The following is a 20,491-nucleotide window of genomic DNA, read 5'->3' as shown; positions in this document are numbered from 1 at the left end:
TCAGAATGTTACACCAACCACCATCCCTGACTTCTTAATCCAAGATGGCAGCAGTGAGCGTAAATTGTAGTAAAACTTCCAAGTCTTCCTGCAGTGTCTGTGAACACTGACCAGGCTCCATCAGTGAATGTGGTGCAGAGGTGTTTTAAAGAGCAAAAAAACCCAAGATAAATAGCTCTGCCTTCTTAGTCAGCAAAACAAAACCTGTTTTTGTTACTTGTACTACTGGAATGCGGTCAAGTGGGACATCACTTACTGGTCCGACATTTGAGGTAAGCATAAGCTAACAGGCCAAAATAAATAAAACAATAAGAGTAACCAACATTATAACTTGTTCCACATTTTTGGCCCTGGCCCCAGTGCAGTACACAGCTACAACAAAGCTCTACATATCACCGAAGAACCACCAAAGCATGCTGATGCGGACTAAACCAAAATAGACAAAATCAATGTTACAATGTACTTGCAATATACAGCAAATGAAGAAAGATGTTGTTTTTTTTCTTGCACTATTCTGATGTTGGACATCAAGGTGCTTCCTCGCATTACAATAATGCAGTCTTGGATTAATACTACAGAAAAATCGACACTTTAATACTACCCAACCCTATCATCAACTCCTCCTGAAAAAATGTTAAAAAAATCATCAACAGACACAGTGTTGTGATCCCAACAGGCGATGCAATCACATGTCTAAGGCAGTAAAGTAGCTGCCATGTTCTGCGGTTTAAATTGGAGAATTCTGAAGCAACAAAACAAATCGATACTCTCTCGAGAATACACTGGGACTCATGTTGGAAATCTATTCTAAACAAAACAAAAGGAATATCACATGAAATTAAGGTGTGAAAAGGTGCCATGAATGTTTTATGCCTTCCAGCCACTGACATAAAGGATATAAATATTGTATGCAAAGAGAAAAATCCCCTGTTTGAAGTCTTGAGAGCAAAGACACTGGGAGAGAAAGGGAGGGGAAGCAGGTAATTACTAGTGGAGATGCTCTTTGACGGATTATTATATTAAAGCAGGAGGAGGATCAACCAAACACAGCTAACCTCTAACAGCGCTGGTCTCCACCTATCAGTGACAGGAACATTACAACCTGAGGAGCCACTTGCACTTGACAAACACGACAACGAGCAACAAATCCCCAGGCTGATAAAAAGAAACCTGACTGCCAAGAAGGCACCCCATACTGCAAACCTACCACAGTCGGATCTAATGAAAAGCTAAATACGAGGCTTTGAGTTACTTTAACTTAGGCTACAGTCACACCAGGGGAAAACACTACAGACTGCAGTACAACCAAAATCATTGCAAGTTTGCAATCAGCTTGAAAATTCTTACCTCTAAAATCATCACTTTAACAACAGGAAACAGGTCTGCAACCTCTTGCAGTCAATTGCGGTCTTTAAACCAACTTGATGCGTCAATATAGCGATAAGACAGAGTCAGTCTGCTAACTGTTTTTGATAAACCTAATATCTATTAACGTAAACCTTAACAACGCATGTTTCTTTTTTTCTTTATTTGATGGAGACAGCAAAAAAAAAAAAAAAAAAAAAGTAATGCAATCACTATCCAACCACTGTTTTTCCTGGTCAGTTGGAGGTTGCCATCCTATTCTTACTGCAGTGTGAAAAGAGACACTAGAAAGGACAGCAGCTGCGCAAATATAGCAGCAAATTTTTGTCCTCTGCTCCAAATTTTTACACCAGCTTTGGATTATACAAAATTCAAAAGTACCTTTGAATACACCTTACATTGAGCCTTGGCACAGCCCCTCAGTTGATCAACTATGAAAACCACAGCTTATATAGAAGACTATAAAACTAGCCACTGTGACGCCACCTAATGGTAAATGAAGCCTCCTGAAACCTTGAGCTGAATGTTCTCACGGCACCATCTTTGCTGTTTCAAACCAGACTGTGAATCCAAGCATGCTGCAAGCTCACTGGCTAACTTAATTAAAGAGTCATTAGCCTGTGATCGCACCCTGGATAACCATATTCCTAAGAGGTGGGTGGGGCTTAAGTGTTGTATCTGAAATATCTGAATATTCCCTCTCACTGACATCACAGTGGGGCAAGAGGAGAAAGATCAGCTTGAAACTGAGCATACAGAGCAGTCTGAAGTCTGGGCTTTTGGCTCATAATTCCTTGACTCTTCAGAAAATGTTTAATATAACAACAAATGTGGAAAAGCACAAAGCTCCACTTGGAATGAATAATATAACTTTTTCTTTCACGTGTTTTTTTTTTACATGTTGCTTAAAAGTTGGAAAGTGCGCTCATCAGTTCCACCGGGGAATGCCGTATCACGCTGAGTGGTGCAACCCGCATCATACCTTACATCAAAAAAAGTGTAAAAACACGCAAACGGTGTGTCTTTTATGTGTGTCTGACATTTAAAAAACAAACAAATCACAAAGGACATCACAGGGAAATAAACAATGGTTTGAAACAAACTGATGAAGAAGAGAAGATGTAGATAAAAGGGCCAGAAAAAGACTAATAAATGGACTTGTTTAAAATCAGTCAAAACTGAGCAATCCTTATTGAGAGTTTTGTCATTTTTGGTTATAAAATAAATAAAAATGATCTGCATCCACATGGTCTGCAGGATTTCTTTCAAATTTCAGAAGAAAACTTCACAGTGTCATTACATTTATATATTTTCTCAGTAGTCATTTGTGCACGTTTTGCACTCTGTTGTAGTCTGCAGACACGTTCGTTTAATCAATTTAGAAACTTTTAAGACTGTTCTTATAATTTTTTGGGACAGAGCAGAGGCGAGGGAAGGAAATCTGTGGGTAAAAGCACGGGAATAACATTTAACCCTTTGTGGACCTCAGGAGGAGTACTGTAGAAGCCACATCAGAAGTTAAAGAGAGTTCTAGTTGTGTTCTTTATTAGCCTTGGCACTGTTCATTTAAAAAAAGGACTGCCTTATGCAGCTTAAAAGCAAACTAATCATACAATAGTCCAGGGCATCTCCTGCAGCACTGCACAGGATAATGTGATAAGCGATTCAATTTCAAGCAAAACGGGAGACACTCCTTTTTTCTACCGATGCGCTGAGTCTTCTGAGTCTTGGGCCAATAAATGCCACCACTGAACTGAGAAATGTGGGCTTAGGAAAATAAAGTAAAAAGCTTCCCTTTCATGAGCTCCCGAGAGTTTGGAGCAGAGCTGCCTCCTCTCTCCTTGCCCGGGGGCAGGCTATCATCTCTGGTGACACCAGAGGAAGGGCAGCCCCAACCCCGCCCCTGTCGGACCTGGAGATGTAAGGCCGCAGTGGAGAAGAGGCTCTGCTGCCGGCCTGGTCTCTCAGCTCCGGCTTCCTCTTTGATCACCAGCAGCCGACCTCCATGTCTCCACAACAAGGAGGAGGGCCAGATAACACGCTGCTGAGCCTGTAACCCCACCCTGCAGCCCTTGTTCTCTCCAAATATGAAAAAAGGGTTAATTGTATTTAACAATATGCTCTCTATCCTAACACCCCCCGTCTCCATCACCTCCACCCTCCCGTCCTTGATTAGAATTAGAATCACATCTGGCGCCATGTTCTGTCCCTCATTACTGCTGAATCTCATTACAACGGGCTCCCGTGGGAGGGACACGCTGGGTTTTTAAGCACACTTTTTGCTTTCTTTCTGCCTCTTGCTCATCTCATCTGCCTCGCCGCTTCTTCTCTTCTACGTTTACATTAGCGGAAGTCCTCATCTGAGAGAATGACTGAGCACCACCACCCTCCATCTCCTCCTCCCAGAGCTTGGAAATTGTTTTACAGTGCCAATTAAAGTAGGTATGTTGAGTTTCTTCCAGAGTATGTATTATTCAGAGTGTATTATTTGTTGCACTCAAAAAAAAAAAAAAAAAAAAGAGGAGAAGAAGAAAAAACCCACTAAAATAGGACTTGCAGAGTAAGTTCCACTTACTTGCAATAAAAACTACACCAAAGGTTTGGAAATAGAGTCAACATGAGGAAAATGAGGGAGCTTATTTATGGCGCCCTGAAGTCCTACTGAATAATAAAAACCTCCACATATAACCACATTTTAAACTTTGTTTCTGAGCATCTCTGTCCAAAAACTGCTCTGAGTGGGAATTCGCTTTAGATGAGGGGTGGAAAATAAAGAAATGTGTAAAGTTTGACTCCAAAATGTTTTACCTCCGTAAAATATTAATTTAAAAGTTTAGAGGCAGGAAGCACGCACTGCACACTTTGTAACTGGAGTGAAATAAGAGTTTCAACAAATATTCAAAGCGTTTTATTTGCTCTTTTAACATACCAATATAAAGTAATAAAAACATGAACAAAACATATAAAATTAAGAAAGAAAAAAGCAGTGATGTCTGACAAGATTGGACCCGGTGTCAGAGCGGCGAGCTCTGAAGGTCGCGGGGAAGCCCTGAGGTTTTAATGATCGTTTAGCTCTAGATCATCGGCGAGTCGCAGAGCGTGCAGGGTGCCTGCAGTATCTTCTTTATCCACTCTGGATCTGTGGGGAAACAAAACAACTTCTGTTTGTGCTCAAGATTACGAACAACAAATTCATTTAATGTGGTTATGTATATATTAATATCAGAGACTTTGAAGGGTGACAGGAGTACAATTTAAGACCCCCCCCCAAAAAAAAATGGCCTCATTAAGCACTACGAGTATACAATTGAGCACAAAATAAGGGCATGTGCAAACTTACCACTGGATTCATTAAGTGTGCACACTGGCCAATTTGTTCTCACTGCCATGCATATGTTACATCCTCGTTCTACAAACACAGTCGTACTCTCGTTATTTGCAATCTGCGTAGTGCCACACCCCTTTTCTCTATATAAGAAACACAAAAATCGATAATGTTCTTGTCCACTAAAGCAATAAAAGTGGGACAATCAATAGTGCACACCATTCCTAAGAAAAGGATGTGGCTAAATAATAAACATTTTTAGTAAGTAAGTATACAAGTGAAGTTTGAGCTGGAACAGCCGAGGTAATGTGTTGTGCCCTCGAGACACGAACTGTAGTTCAGACAAAGAAAGAAAGGGTTTGATATCAAAAGATGGGGAGAAGTAGGTGATGAGATACAATAAAAATGGACTGCAATGGAACGCAAACATATTTAATAATTGTGTAATAACCATTTTTATATGCTGAGCATTCAAAACTGGGGTATGATCACTATTGTTTGTGAACTCTACATTTTTATTTGTGTTTTGTTGAGTCTTCATTAGTGGTACTGGGAGGCCGGCCTATTCTAATACGTTATATAAAAGTACGCATACATTAAGCTGAAGCTTTATCCTGCACATTCACAGTTGTTATTCAGTGTCATTTACATTAATTAAAATACATTACAATTCATTGTTAGTGTGCATGCATAGTCTAATACTAAAGCACCAAAAAGAAAAATTCAGGTGAGAAAATATGGATGAAAAATTAACAAACTTAGCCCTAAACTTTTCACGACACACCACAATTAAGTGAGCCGCCCCTTGCACACACTGGTCTGACAAACTAAGCGCTTCCTGTAATGAGAGCATGCTTCTCTCCTGCTGCTTTCTACACGCAAGACAGGACAAGTGTAAGCGATGGTCAGTCTGCATTGTCTTCCAACATTTGTTAGAAGTAATGCGAAGGAAACGGCTTACTTTTCTAAAACATCTATAACATTTGTCAGAGTTTCTGACCACTGGTTAAACAAAAACATCTATGCTTGAGTAAATTAACCCGCAATGAATAAAACGGGTTAAAAATTGTATTTATCCCACTGTACAATACTGAAAAAACTAATTTTAACCTCATGTTTGCTATTGACGTAGAAGTATAGAACAGGGCTTTCTAATGAAGTATGTGAGAGATAAGAAATGACTAAATTAGGAAGTTTACTGTGAAAGTGCATTATCTCACACTCATCAGTGAGGCAGGACTTAGGGGAAAAGAAAATTCTTCTTTGTGATCCCAAAACACCCACGACTAAAGTTAGATCTCACAGACATGATGTGCAGTGGCTCAGCGGGGGAAACGGCCTCCTGTCTGCTGCACAGACTGTAGTGTCTCGGGCATATTCAAGATGGCAACATGGCTGGTTTGTTTATCTCTAATTATTTAATGCCATATATTTAATATTAATGTAGGTTTTTTTGTCTTTTGCTGTCAGACATAGAGCTTCTAAATTGTTTTTAAGAATTTCATGTATAAAAGGGTTTTTATTCCAAACAGAAACTGCTGTGATAATAATAAAAATAGTGAAATAGGAACTATAAAGAAGGCAAACATCCTAAAGATGTTTTTAGACAAGTGGGGGGTGATGCTGATTTTGACAGATGCCACAACTGCACAGACCTGTCACTCATTAGCTCAGATAGGCTGGGATGACCAGCAGAGCTGCCCCTCAGGCAGGTTTGATAAAGACCTGAGATCATTTTTCCCCCTGCAGGACCACAGAGCCTGCTCTTTTCCCACTTCTGTGTTTATGTAGAATAATATATTTTTCTCTCATTTGTATCATTATTGAGCTTACCTCCACCCATTTATAGGCTATTATGATGATGTGTACATTACATGTCATAGAGACATGTACTGTAAAACCAATGCAGAGCAAAGATCTCTAACTTACAAATATATCCGAACATAAATATGTAAGAGGGTTTCCTACATTTAATGTGAAGCAAATCATACTTTCCCCAAATCCAATTAAAGAAACTGAAATACTGGATACAATGACCACAGACAGAAATCTTCTTAATCAGTTTGAGTAAATAGTAAACGTCTGATAATCAGATTACTTAGATGCAATAAACGTTCCACAGACTCACCGAGGCTTTCTGCGTTTCAGGCTTTTTAAGACCATTAAAAGAATGCAAATTATTACTGTAATGGTCAAAATATAAAGAAGGCATGAGGAACGTATGGTATGAGGAAAACAATTATAAAGATAACAATTATTTGTTAGCATACAGTACAATTCCCCTATGTTTAAGCAGTATATTTAAATCCTAAATTCTAATGTTACAATTGTGTACTGTAATGACTCCTTATCAGAATCGATGTAGAGCTCGTACCTAATGAGTGAGCAGCAGTCAGCAATGTCACTGTGGTCGGGACACCCCCAGACTGATACAGAAACCTTTGCTGGCTTGCCTGCACAGTCGACTGCGGGCTCGAGACAATACTTAAGGCTTTTGTAAACTTAATTCTTTCCTTTAGGACTTTTATGAGGAAACAGAATGCAATCATTATTTCAGATATAAAGGCAATCAGAAAACATGTTTACATGCATTATATAGTAATGATGTATGTAATGCATTCATCTCCTCTTTCATCCCGCAGCTCTGCTGTCACACCTGTGTTTCTGTTTACAGTCTGTTGTGAACAGGCTGATTAGAAATCCATCTAACTGTACACATGGCAGTGGAAATCAGCTTTCCACTGCCAACAAGTTTTTCTAATCCAGGTTATCGTTTACTTAAGAAATCAGGACTAACGTGTCTCCTCCTCACTGGAACCTCGGATAGTTTTGTTTTTTTCTCCCCTGAGTATCAAAGTATTAACCCCTTCAGTAATTCACAAGCACAAGCAAAAAGAAAAAAAGTAGTCACCCGTTCTGTTAATTGCATTGTTGCACGTGCATGTCAGTGCACATTTCTACCCTCCTACTGAGCTGACCGACCTTAAAGAAGTCATGCAAAGATCACTTACTCCCGCTCCAGCATTCAGAATTCCCCAGCTACACATTTCAAGTCCTAGCCGAGAAAGTGACAAGACTGAGCTTTGTGACCAGTAACTCAACTCTTGCCTTATAAGAAAATACAAAAGCACACTGGCTAGAAAGAAAGAAAAGACGCTGTGCTAATTTCTGCAATCAGTCACAGTTAATAAGTATTATGTTTGTGTGGCTCAGTCATCCAACATGTCGAGCATTGATCCGAGCGGCAGAGGCTGAGGTTGAAGGTGACAGGAGGAGACGGCTGATCGAGAGCGCGACTGTGAAATGGAGGTGGAGGGAGATGGAAAGTGGCGCTTACCCTCAGGCTCTGGCAGTCTGGCGATGCTATCCAGCAGGAGGCACCGTCTGAACGTCAGCGTCTGGCAGGCCTGGTATGACAACGCACACCTGGAGGAGACCGAAAGAAATACATTAGAGAGCTGGCTGCCAGGGACAGTCACACACACACACACACACACACACACACACACACACACACACACACACACACACACACACGCATTATAAAAGTAGAGCAGAAACAGTGCTGAGGTGCAGCTGACGGGCACAGATTTCCCCTCAGTGCCCACCAGAGGCACCACGTTCAAGCTAGAGAGTAGGCAGGAGAAATGTTTGACAGACGATATTTATGAGACGATGAGAGTGCTGCATGGGTAAATATCAGAAGGAAGGAGCCTTGATTACTGCTCCGAGAAGATAAATAAACCGTCAAAGAAGGCGTTCGGCATTGAGATTCAATTCATGTCCCAACGCTCAGGCTCAGCTGTGGCATCTGAACCAACGGTGCACCTACTCATCCTGTCAGGCTAAAGCTAAGAAAAACAACCATCCTTAGACGTTTTAAGTTTCTAAAGTTGTTCAAGAATTTTGTGCGTACCTGAGCCACATGTGTCCATTTTTACACATGGTTTGTTTGTGGTCTGTGAAGGGCAGCACATCCTGACACAGGCTGCAGCGCTCCGAGAACGTCTGCTTGTTCATCTTATTCTTGATGTGGCCAATCAGGACCTGAAGGACAAAGCATGCAGGACCAAAGGGTCTGAATTAAAGCAACCAATGCAAGCATTCCCAACTTGTATAGCGGAGGCAAAGAAGTCAAAGAAGTTTCTTCCACTGCAGCCTTACATCTAACAAGTATCCCCCTCCTACATATTTGCCAGACTTGCATGTTTCAGATAAACAAAACCTGAGTAAATACAAAAGTTAGAAAATTTCCAAACCCTCTTGGAAAAAGTAGCCCCCTAAACTTACCTGGTTGCGCCACCCTTGCAACCATTGTAACTGCAATCAAACATTTGCAATAACTGGTAATGGGCTGGTTTCAGTCATTATGCAAATGTACAGTTTATAAAATTGAGGAAACCTGCAGTCAGCTGAGGCTACATCCACACTAGCCCGGATAGATTTGAAAACGGCGTTTTTGTCTGAAAACGCTCCGCGTCCACACTAGCGTTTTCAGTCGTTTTCACAGAGTTGCGCGTCCACATTGAAACGGCCGAAAACGCTTACGTTCCAGTACTGCGCATGCGTGAAACACAAGACGATTCGGCCTGCCTCATTTCTGTCTGCCGTTTATTTACTTTCCGGCTCTTTCAAACGTCGCGGCAAAACGTCGAGGAAACGCACAGAGTTTTTTTAAATGGACTAACAATGAGGTGGAGTTGTTGCTGCATCAATCTTTGGAAATTTACTTACCTGGATGATTGAGAATGCATCACGACGAAAACTGGTAATGAGTTTAGTGAATTCTTAGCCAACTATTCTTTGTAATCAACCCGCACTGAAGGGTTTTCAAGCTAGGGTGGCCTGTTTATGGGCGTGCCAAAGCACCTCAATTGGATTTAGGTGCTTGGATTGGATTTTCTGGGTCATGAAGCAACAACAGAAGTAATTGGGGTCTGCAGTTCTTTAGATGCTGTTCTAGGTTCTTTTGTGACTTCCTGGATGAGTCTTTGATGAAATGTTTTAGTAGGCCGGCCACTCCTGGGAAGGTTTACTACTGTTCCAAATTTTCCTCATTTGTGGATCATTGCTCTCACCGTGGTTCACTGGAGTCCCCAAAGCCTAAGAAATGGTTTTGTAACACTGTCCAGAGTGATAGATGTCATTGAATTTGTTTCTATAATCTACAGGTTCTTTTTAAATGATCACGTAAAAACTCTGTCCTTTGACTACTACTAACATTTTTTAAATGATCTGAAACATTTAAGCTTTTCAAATACTTTTTACAGCGCTGTATTCAGGAAAACCAAACCAAAAGAACGTGCAGTGGTGTCTTAAGTAGAAAAAAATAACACGCGAGTCATTACCTCTGATGCTCTGTCGTTGGTGTCTTTAGAGAGATACTCCACCAGGCCACAGGTGGGTATGCTAATGTTCTCTGCTAGCCAGGTATTGAGGTACACCACCCCTAACACCTTCTTCATGTTTTCTCTCATCAAGTGAGTCTCTACGGTGTTCATCCAAGCCTGTACCTCTGCCCTTTGCTCCTCCTGATTTTCCTCCTTCTCCAGTTTTTCTCCTCCGGGCTCACCTTCCTCTTTCACAGCACCTTCTTTGTCTTCTCCATCCTCCTCTTCCGCATCTCTTATGAACACCTTGCTTCCCTCTTTTGCAGGTTTCCAGTTGTTTTCTGTGTTAGGTGACTGCAGTGACTGGTGAAGTATTCGCACCAAAAAGAGCTTGAACCGCCACAAGTAAGGAGAGTCCGCTTCCCGGATCTTTTGATCGAGCTCGTCCTGCAGTGATGCAGGGATGGACTTGTTTTTCAAAATCTGCCACCTCACCAGGTCGAGCAGGTCGGCCATTTTATACAAGTTCTGCGTAGGAGACCTGAGCAACAACGCTGCTGCGGCTTCTGGAGTTTTTAAGGTCACAAAGTGAACCTGGTAAGTCCTGTTAACTGGATGATAGCCATCAACCATACCTTGCGTGCTGACAAGTGCAATATATGCTCCGTTGCGGCTCACTGCAATCCCGTGTATCCTCCTCCCCGTGAGGTTCTCTGGTCGCATCATTTCCTCCTGCTTAAATATTAAAGTGCTCTCTGTAAAAGTTGGCGTCAGCTTTTTAATCCACCCGTCTGTGGAACAAGTGTACACCGCGACACCTTGTTGACTGACCGCCAGGGAGACTACAGGAAGGGAGTGCAGCCCAGCCACGTGAGAGTTGTGTACATTTAGTCCAGCTGGGGAAATCACAAGTAAACACCAAAAGACGTAGCAGCCACGTGATGCGACGATGAGGCTGCAGCTGGATTTATGTATCGGGTGGATCATCGGGACACATTTGAGGTTTTCAACAGCGATTTCATCGCACTCCTTCCACAGGATGACGGGGTGTCGGAGGGTGAAGTACCCCTTTACTCCCGACAGGCTGACTGGCATGATCTTGACGGGTCCCACCTCACTGCCGACGATCAGGCCGCTCATGCGACGATCTGCGTTTTCATACTCCCACCACGCTAAGTCACTTGGTCTGGTCACGCCTGATTCGATGGTGTCATAAAACGTGACATCTGCCCCGTCTGTAAAAGGCAACACAAACTTCCACAAGACGAGGTCACCGTTTTCCATCAAGACAGCGAGGAGGACCATCTCTAAGTCTACGCCCGTGTTGTCCGGCTGAACCTGTTTAATCGTGTAAATACTCGACCACTCCATTCTCAGTGGCGTCTGCATACGGAAACGCCGCTGCAGCTCGTCAAAGTCCTGTAAGTTAGTCTGCGGCAGCTTGTCATCCTTTCTGGCATAATTCCGCTCTTTTAGCCTCTCGCTGTACTTTTTAGTAAGATCAACTAGCGTGTTCCACTCAAGACGCTTGTGGCTGTTATGAATGGTAAGTCTGTGGTCAAGCGTTAGGCAAGCGAGCAAGCAGCGTCCACTCGAGTCACAACCCAACGGAGACCAGCTGGCGTACTTTATTCCTTTGTGCACGCCTACTGATGGGTTGATCACGCTGTCAGCCAAAAATGCTTGCCTTACTGTGGGATCTGGATGTGTAGCGAACTTCACCATTGCTTCAGACAGCTCTACTGATGGCCCCACCTTAAAAGGCAAAAACAACATATATTTAAGGATTATAAAGTCAAGTTTGTTCTTAATTTCATGTGCAGAAATGTTTTATTTGATAAACCACCAACACTTCATCTGAAAAGCTGTGTGTTTACACTACTGCCATTTTTGGTGCTTTGACCAAATGTGAGGACTGAGGGTGGATCAGCAGAGTGGACATCCAATGAGCATACCCTGGATAATCCCGCTGACTCCAAAAATGTCGATAATTGCCTAAATTAATTTGATGTTTTAATCCCCATGACTTGACCCATGAAATCAAACAGCAAAGTATTAACTTGGGTCAGAAAAGTAAGGCACAAGAGGGCTGATTTCCCCATAGATTCCCATACAAATATTATACACACGTGTTGCCCCTGCTGGCCATTGAAAATAAGGCCGGTTTAAAGCACTTTTGTATTGGCTTTACTATGATATTTTATATCATCAAGCCAACATGCCCCAGCCCTTCCTGTTTTGTTTTCTTACAGGTTGTCTCAGCTTGGGGGGGCCACTGTAACAACACCCTGCTACAGGCAGAAAACTGGTTCTTTATGCCAGACTTGCTCAGGCTACAAGGAACGTGCCATATCATAGCATCTGCTATAACGCAGATATAAAATTTTCACGTGATATAAAAGCATTATATCTTGGTGTCAGTGACATAGGGATGGCACATGTTTACATTCCTATGCACCTACAACAACAGCACAAGAGCCACATCATCAGCCTCTGATGATGATAAGATAAGATAAGATAAGATAAGATAAGATAAGATAAGATAACCTTTATTAGTCCCACACGTGGGAAATTTGTTTTGTCACAGCAGGAAGTGGACAGTGCAAAAGTTATGAGGCAAAAATTAGAATACAGATTAAATACAGAAAAAAAGGAGCAACTTCAACAACATCCAAAAGAGCTGAATACTTTGCAAAATATGCAAGAAAACTATGCAAAGTGAGAGCAGAACAGAAGTAACGTCATCAGCTACAACTCAAGACCTACCACAAAGTCCTTAGAAATGTTGCAATATTGCAAAGATTTACAGAGAAGCACCATATAAACAGTATTTTTGAAAACTATTCAAAAAGTGTGCATTTATCTCACATATAAATGCACTTATATATATATCATTTTTCTATGTGCACATCTGAATGTCAGTATGCACTGCTAGATGTTAAAAAAGCATTAGAAGCACTACATATAATTAGCTGTAATGATCTCTTTTTAGCAATCATTTATTTCTTCTGTTAAGCAACAAAATCATCATCAGGTTTTAGCTTAATAAGTGGTATTTCCACAGAAAAGGCTAAAACTGTTACCAAAGCACTGATGATCCATTTTCTGTGAATCATCTAATGAAATAACCACCTAATTATTGCTGCTCTACAGCGAGTAGAGCTGGGCAATATGAGATTTTTTCATATCACGATTAGGGCTGCCACAAACGATTATTTTGATAGTCGACTAGTCACCGATTATTTATGCGATTAGTCGACTAATCAGATCATCATCCACTGGACGTAAAACTACAGCTTATTGCACCAGCAGCATCTGCTCTTATATAACTATCATTAGCTTACAGCTTTAAGCTTTTAAGGTGCTAACTAAAAATAAAGACAAGATGATAGTTTATTTAATTTTAATGAAATTTGCAGATTGTTTTGGTAAAGTTTAATAAACTCCTTGCTATCTAAAATATAACAGGACACCGGAGTATATTCTCCAGCATCTCACACTTCTGATAATCAGCTGTCTGCTTGACGTTTATTCAGCTGTGTAAAAACTATAACTTTAATCTCAGCCAAACCGATTTACTCAGGAACAAATAAAATACTAAAAAAAAAAAAAAAAAAAAAAAGCCAAACAACAACATTTTTAATTTATCTAAGTGACTCATATATATTTAACCTGAGTCGCGAAAGACGGCGGTGGGTTTGAAAACAATTTGCCGGGAGTCCGGTGTTCTCACGGCGCTAGTGACCTAGCCCCCGGCTAGCTATCGAGCTAGTGGGTAACAGACGTCTCCGAAAACGTCAGAGCGCTTTTGAAAATATGTGGTGTCCTGATAAACTGAGCCGATATTTGAGGTTTACACAGCTACATTCTCGCCTGAAAATATGTTAAACGTTTATTTTGTGACCCAGAAAGAATAATAAGAGTAATATTAAAACTAACTAGCTACCGCCATTGTTGGAAACTAAGCTGGGCCGCGCTATGAATTCTGGGACACAGCTGCTTCTTCTTCTTCGGGGTTTAACGGCAGCTGGCATCCTTGTACATGCAGTGCTGCCATCTTCTGTTTCAGTCCGTTATTACACTCTTAAATCCTGCTATTATTCCTGCGTCTTTTGCGATCTTACAAAGCTTCAAACGACACGTCGACTATTAAATCAGTCGTCGACGATTTTGATAGTCGACGTAATCGTGACTAGTCGACAAATCGTGGCAGCCCTAATCACGATATGTTTTTTTCATTTCAGGCGATAACGATATCTATCACGATATAAGTCAAATAACTATATTTGTAAGATTTAAATGTGCCGTTGCTCACAAGTAAAATGTGAAATAATCAGCAGCTTGTTTTAATTTAAATATTTATTTCCCATAATAAGTTCAACAGGGTAGATGTACTTAAGGAACATGAGACTTTTTCAGATAAATAAAGGCAAATATTGCAAACTACACAAAAGGCAGCCGCTAAAGCGTTTAAGTTTCAAAATAGAACAAACGAAACAGACTAAATTGTCAATTCCACTTAGAAACAAAATATTAATTCTAAAAATAAATCTCAGTTTGTTTTACAGAAGAACAGACAAAACTGACTAACTTTTGTCAATATCAAATAAACTGAGAACTAAAAGGAAATTCTCAATCTCTCCTTGTTGTATAGCTTAGCTTTTCAAACAGTTTTAACAGTTACTTTAGTCTGACAAAAACCGAATGACGAATTAGCGCTTCCAGTCAGAGACTGAGGCTACGTCCACACGTACACGGGTATTTTTGAAAACGGAGATTTTCCGTTTTCGTTTTAAAAATAATCCCGTCCACACATAAAGGGAGAAATGAAAGAAAACGCTGCTATGAACATGCCAAAGCAGCAGGTGGCGCTAGATTCCTAACCGTGCAGAAATGTTGCCCAATCAGAAGTCTAGAAGCCTCGGTGGGAAAAAGTAAACAAAGCTGGGGCATAGAAGCAGAACCGAGTCGTATGTGTGGACGGACAGTAACTGTGTGTATATGTAAGCATTTAAACACTGCAGAGAGTAGAATTAACAGTAACAGTATTGTAGAAATTCATTTCACCGAAACAATAACGTGGCGCACAGTGTGACGCATGCACCAGTTTATTGTATTTCCAGACTTGCTTTCGGCACAATTTACAGTGCACGCTACTCTGTTTTTTTGTCAGACTTGAAATAGCCGAAATACCTTCACACTACGGAACTTCTATGGCTCTTCTGTTCGACAATCTCTCCGGCATTGGAACCATCATCTGTTTTCTCTTCGGTCACGCTCGGTAGATTTTTCTAGTCGGCACACTCATTTCCTCCATTACGCGCTGGCTCCATTACCCGCTGGCTGCTTCCCAAACAAACACATGTGCGGCTTGGCACTTGTGCTGTATGTAACAAGTCACACGACGTGACGCTGTGGCTGTGATTGGTTCGGCTCTGCGCTACTTAATTTGGATTGGCTGACCTTTTTTTTTTTTCTTTTTTCTTTTTTTTAAGAGGACAAGAGCGGCGAGGTCTATCGCGATAGTTTAATTTCTCTATCGAGTAAAAGTTATATCGCGATACATATCGTTATCGTTCTATCGCCCAGCTCTAACAGCGAGTAAAACCTAGAAAAAGTTTTATGTCAACAAACTGGACAAACAGGATAGACGCAGTATAACCAAACAGACTGCAATGAATAAATTAGAGATATCTAAGTTTTGTTATCTCATTTTTTAATGCAGGATCATTTTAGGTAAATGGTGAACATCATGGCCCAGCTTCACCACAGAAAACAGCCTCCTGGGTGGCTGTACTATTATACAGACAATATCATGGCCTCTAAAAAAAACCAAGCCATGCTTTGTGAGCCACAGTCTACAGCTCCCAGCTCAGTACCTCCCATTAAAAAGCAGTTATTCATATCAGCCATTGACAGCTGGAAACTTTGCCTGTCTGCCACCGTGCCTAGTGGATTATAAAATTCAGCTAGGTCCAACAATGTATCTGCCAAGTGGATTTTTGGACTGGAGACGAAACCTAAAAGCACTCATGTTTATACACAAGAGCAGCTGCGAAGAGACAAATTTACCACAACAAAATTGTTTCTCTCGTTTTTTTGTTTGTTTAAAATCAGCATTTGTATTCTATTACTTTGATTATCTTCCCTGCGCTTTAGTAAATAATGAAAATACAGAAACATTCACCACTGCCAAACTAATAGCACAAAAGTGATTGGCTCCCTTTCTGAGACATGTGTACACAATTTGTTTAATGAGAAAACAAACATCAACACCGTTACAGGAGTAACACATATCAGTTTGTGATCACCTATTTATATGTTATTTATTTACTGAAGCAATGACTTTAATAATTTGTGAGCAGTGATCATGCTCTGAAAGGTCTTGCACAAAGCTAATGGGTCAATAAGTTGAACACACAATGCAAACAATTGGGAATGTGTTACAAGCCATTTTTGTGCTTCAGGCCTGTAATGTGACGAAAGTGCATACTTCATACACCATCATTTAAAGGGGTTTCACAAAAATACTGCATCAACTGTTTAGAGTACAGCCATTTTTAAGCACTGTTGCCCAAATCGCAGTTTCATGTCACTGGCAAGCAGTTTCATGGCCAGGGGAGACCTGTTCCTTTGTTATTTCATAACAAATTAAGCAAATCGAGGATATGGAGTTCTGCTGTTCAGAGGTGCCCATGCAAGTTAAAGAAAGCATTACTAGGTTGAAAAACAAAACAAACGTAGCAGAGACACACACACAAAAAAAAAAACTTCAGCAGTGGCCAAATCCAAATCAGTAACCTGGTGCATTCTTAAAAAGAAAAAATGCACTGCCCAACTCAGAAACAAAAAGACCAAAGATGACATCATGAAGTTCAAGACGACAAAATTAATTCCAAGGTCTAGAAAAACCAGCACTTAGCTGAGTCAAGAACATTCGCTTGCCATTGTGAAAGTCTAAAATCAAGAGACGCCTTCATGAATGCAAACACAAAGGGTTTAATACAGGGTGCAAACCACAAAAACCTATGGGCCCAACTGTATGTAAAGCTCTGATCACAAGAGGAGACATGAGGGAGACTGAGGGAAGAACCTAAGAGTTTATTTATTTCCCACATTCATTTATGAATATGAAGCAATGTTTGAAAATCTCGTTTAGAAACAACATTAAACAGCTGATTTAGTCTACCTTGATTAGTAGACATAAGTGGACAGATGTGAGCTAGTTAGCTGTACCCTACATGACAGGAAGAGTACCGTAGTTACATGGTGGAAAAGCAGGGCCTTAAACAGCTGGTTAAAAGGCTCAACCGAAGATAAAACATCCCAGCAAGAAAACATTTTTTTTCTGTTTTATGATGTGACAATATTGCAAAACTCCTGAAGAGTTTCAAGGCTAGTTGCTCTTAAGGTCAACTGTTTAGCAGTTATACTCTTTCTTTTGTTCCTCGGTTAATGAATGACTGTCTTGCAGTGTATTTAGTATAGCTATAAGAGTAGCTATTAACCTTGGTTAACATGGTTTGAGGCAGTTATAGTTAACTCTTCCTGTTTTCCTTTATATCCATATATACAGTGGCTTGCAAAAGTATTCGGCCCCCTTGAACTTTCCCACATTTTGTCACATTACAGCCACAAACATGAATCAATTTTATTGGAATTCCACGTGAAAGACCAACACAAAGTGGTGTACACGTGAGAAATGGAACGAAATTCATGCATGATTCCAAACATGTTTTACAAATAAATAACTGCAAAGTGGGGTGTGCGTAATTATTCAGCCCCTTTGGTCTGAGTGCAGTCAGTTGCCCATAGACATTGCCTGATGAGTGCTAATGACTAAATAGAGTGCACCTGTGTGTAATCTAGTGTCAGTACAAATACAGCTGCTCTGTGACGGCCTCAGAGGTTGTCCAAGAGAATATTGGGAGCAGCAACACCATGAAGTCCAAAGAACACACCAGACAGGTCAGGGATAAAATTATTGAGAAATTTAAAGCAGGCTTAGGCTACAAAAAGATTTCCCAAGCCTTGAACATCCCACGGAGGACTGTTCAAGCCATCATTCAGAAATGGAAGGAGTATGGCACAACTGTAAACCTACCAAGACAAGGCCGTCCACCTAAACTCACAGGCCGAACAAGGAGAGCGCTGATCAGAAATGCAGCCAAGAGGCCCATGGTGACTCGGGACGAGCTGCAGAGATCTACAGCTCAGGTGGGGGAATCTGTCCATAGGACAACTACTAGTCGTGCACTGCATAAAGTTGGCCTTTATGGAAGAGTGGCAAGAAGAAAGCCATTGTTAACAGAAAACCATGAGAAGTCCCGTTTGCAGTTTGCAACAAGCCATGTGGGGGACACAGCAAACATGTGGAAGAAGGTGCTCTGGTCAGATGAGACCAAAATGGAACTTTTTGGCCAAAATGCAAAACGCTATGTGTGGCGGAAAACTAACACTGCACATCACTCTGAACACACCATCCCCACTGTCAAATATGGTGGTGGCAGCATCATGCTCTGGGGGTGCTTCTCTTCAGCAGGGACAGGGAAGCTGGTCAGAGTTTATGGGAAGATGGATGGAGCCAAATACAGGGCAATCTTGGAAGAAAACCTCTTGGAGTCTGCAAAAGATTTGAGAGGTTCAGCTTCCAGCAGGACAACGACCCTAAACATAAAGCCAGGGCAACAATGGAATGGTTTACAAAAAAAAAAAAAAAAAGTCTGGAATCATGTATGAATTTCGTTCCACTTCTCACGTGTACACCACTTTGTATCGGTCTTTCACGTGGAATTCCAATAAAATTGATTCATGTTTGTGGTTGTAATGTGACAAAATGTGGAAAAGTTCAAGGGGGCCGAATACTTTTGCAAGCCACTGTATCTATCCCCTGCACATGCCTAAACCTTTCAGTATGACTTTGCTAAGCTACGAACCGCACAGTTTGATGGATTGTCGGAGCATTACGGCTAACGTAGGCAGGAGCCTCGCGGAGTGATCTGTACTGCGCTTCGATATAATATTACCGTGTTGTGCGTGTATGACGTCTTTTTAAGTTTTGTGGATATAAGGTTATGCTGAGGATATGTCGGCCAATTTCCACTAGGTTTGGTTAAACTGTCAGCAAGGAATTTGCATTTCCACTGTTAATTTTTATATAAATTTAATGCACATAAAAAAAAAAAACCAGCTGCTTGTTTAAGTGAAAATACATTGATGGGTTTTGTTTTTTTGCACTAATAAAGTTGTGGAGTTGTAAAGTATTTTGTCTAGTGTCAATTATATCGTCAATTATATTGTTATCGCAAATTTTCAAATGTATATCGTGATAAATATTTTTGGTCATATTGCCCTGCTCTACACCAGTCTCCCTCTCACTCACACATGTATTATGTCTTTCCTCTTTGCTCCACAGTATACCTCCACCTCTCCAGGCTCTCTTCCACCTGCTCTTTACTCTCGCAATGTCATTGCAAACATCACAGTCCACGGAGATTCCTGACTGACATTATCAATCTGTCCATCACCGCTGCAAACAAGAAGGGGCTCTGAGCAGATCCCTCGTGCATGTCCTGCACCACCCCCACATACTTCTCTGCTACTCCGGACTTCCTCATGCAGCACCACAGTTCCCCACTCTGTACTCCTACGTTTTCAAACAAAAACTAAACTAGCCCAAACTAAACTGAAATTTAAAAAATAAATAAGTAAAATAAAGGTGAGCTTCCCGCAGAAGAAGTTATTGTTTCCCAATCAAAACAGTGGAGCACGTGACTTGTAAACACCACATCAGCTCAGTAAGCTAAAGCTACAGAGCTGCATGGGTTCTGATATTTCCCTCTTATAACGTGTTGGTGTTAGCAGGTAACAGGCGACTGTATGCGGTCGCTTACCCGCAGTTTGTATTCCTCGGCTGGGACGGGGATTGAAGTCCTGTGCAGCGTTAGGTCCTGTTTGTTGTTGTGGACGTCGCACACCAGCTCCATCACCGCCAGGGAACTGGAGGTGCACACAGCCAGACGGTGGTCCTGCGACCACGAGAGAGGCTGGAGTCCGCTGACCGGGGCAATGAGAGGAACGACGGGCTCCCGCTTGACCGACACATCCTCCGCTTCTGGTTCAGTCTTAATGACTACGTTTTTGGGCAGGGTGTGCACCGAATCACAGGTACTGGCAGCCGCCATGTTTTCTGGGCGGCGGAAGTGACGTCAGACAAGCGCGGGAGGAGAAAAGTGAGGAGCTTCCTCCGCCGATTATAAAATTGACTTTTATCAAGTCATTTAGCACACATAATAATAATGAAATAAATAATAAAATAATAAGAATAAAAAAATATTAAAAATAAAAATTCAGCAACATTAACATCAAGTGACAAAATAACCGAAACACTACATTTCACTGTAAAGAAAAGGTATGGATTGTCTAAGAAACATACCTTTCCATAATGCTTTAAAACACTGCTAATAAATTA

General features: G+C 41.2%; 1 protein-coding gene across 3 annotated transcripts; it reads right to left on the bottom strand.

Moving 5' to 3' along the window:
* Positions 1 to 4,257: 4,257 nt before the first annotated feature.
* On the bottom strand, positions 4,258 to 20,228 carry gtf3c4 (general transcription factor IIIC, polypeptide 4). Of its 3 annotated transcripts, none has more exons than XM_082542769.1 (5): positions 19,914 to 20,228; positions 10,039 to 11,775; positions 8,607 to 8,737; positions 8,028 to 8,116; positions 4,258 to 4,504 (listed from the first exon to the last, which is right to left on the bottom strand). In XM_082542769.1, the coding sequence occupies exons 1-5, from the start codon at positions 20,202 to 20,204 to the stop codon at positions 4,440 to 4,442; spliced, it is 2,313 nt and encodes a 770-aa protein (XP_082398895.1). In that variant the 5' UTR covers positions 20,205 to 20,228; the 3' UTR covers positions 4,258 to 4,439. The 3 variants fall into 3 exon arrangements, with proteins under 3 accessions (XP_082398895.1, XP_082398896.1, XP_082398897.1); XM_082542770.1 differs by lacking the exon at positions 19,914 to 20,228 and adding an exon at positions 15,214 to 15,570; XM_082542771.1 differs by lacking the exon at positions 19,914 to 20,228 and adding an exon at positions 13,693 to 14,256.
* Positions 20,229 to 20,491: the final 263 nt, after the last annotated feature.

This window comes from Aulonocara stuartgranti, assembly GCF_965226115.1.
Source record: "Aulonocara stuartgranti genome assembly, chromosome: 7".
NCBI classification, from domain to species: domain Eukaryota; kingdom Metazoa; phylum Chordata; class Actinopteri; order Cichliformes; family Cichlidae; genus Aulonocara; species Aulonocara stuartgranti.
This window is presented reverse-complemented; position numbering and strand designations above follow the sequence as displayed.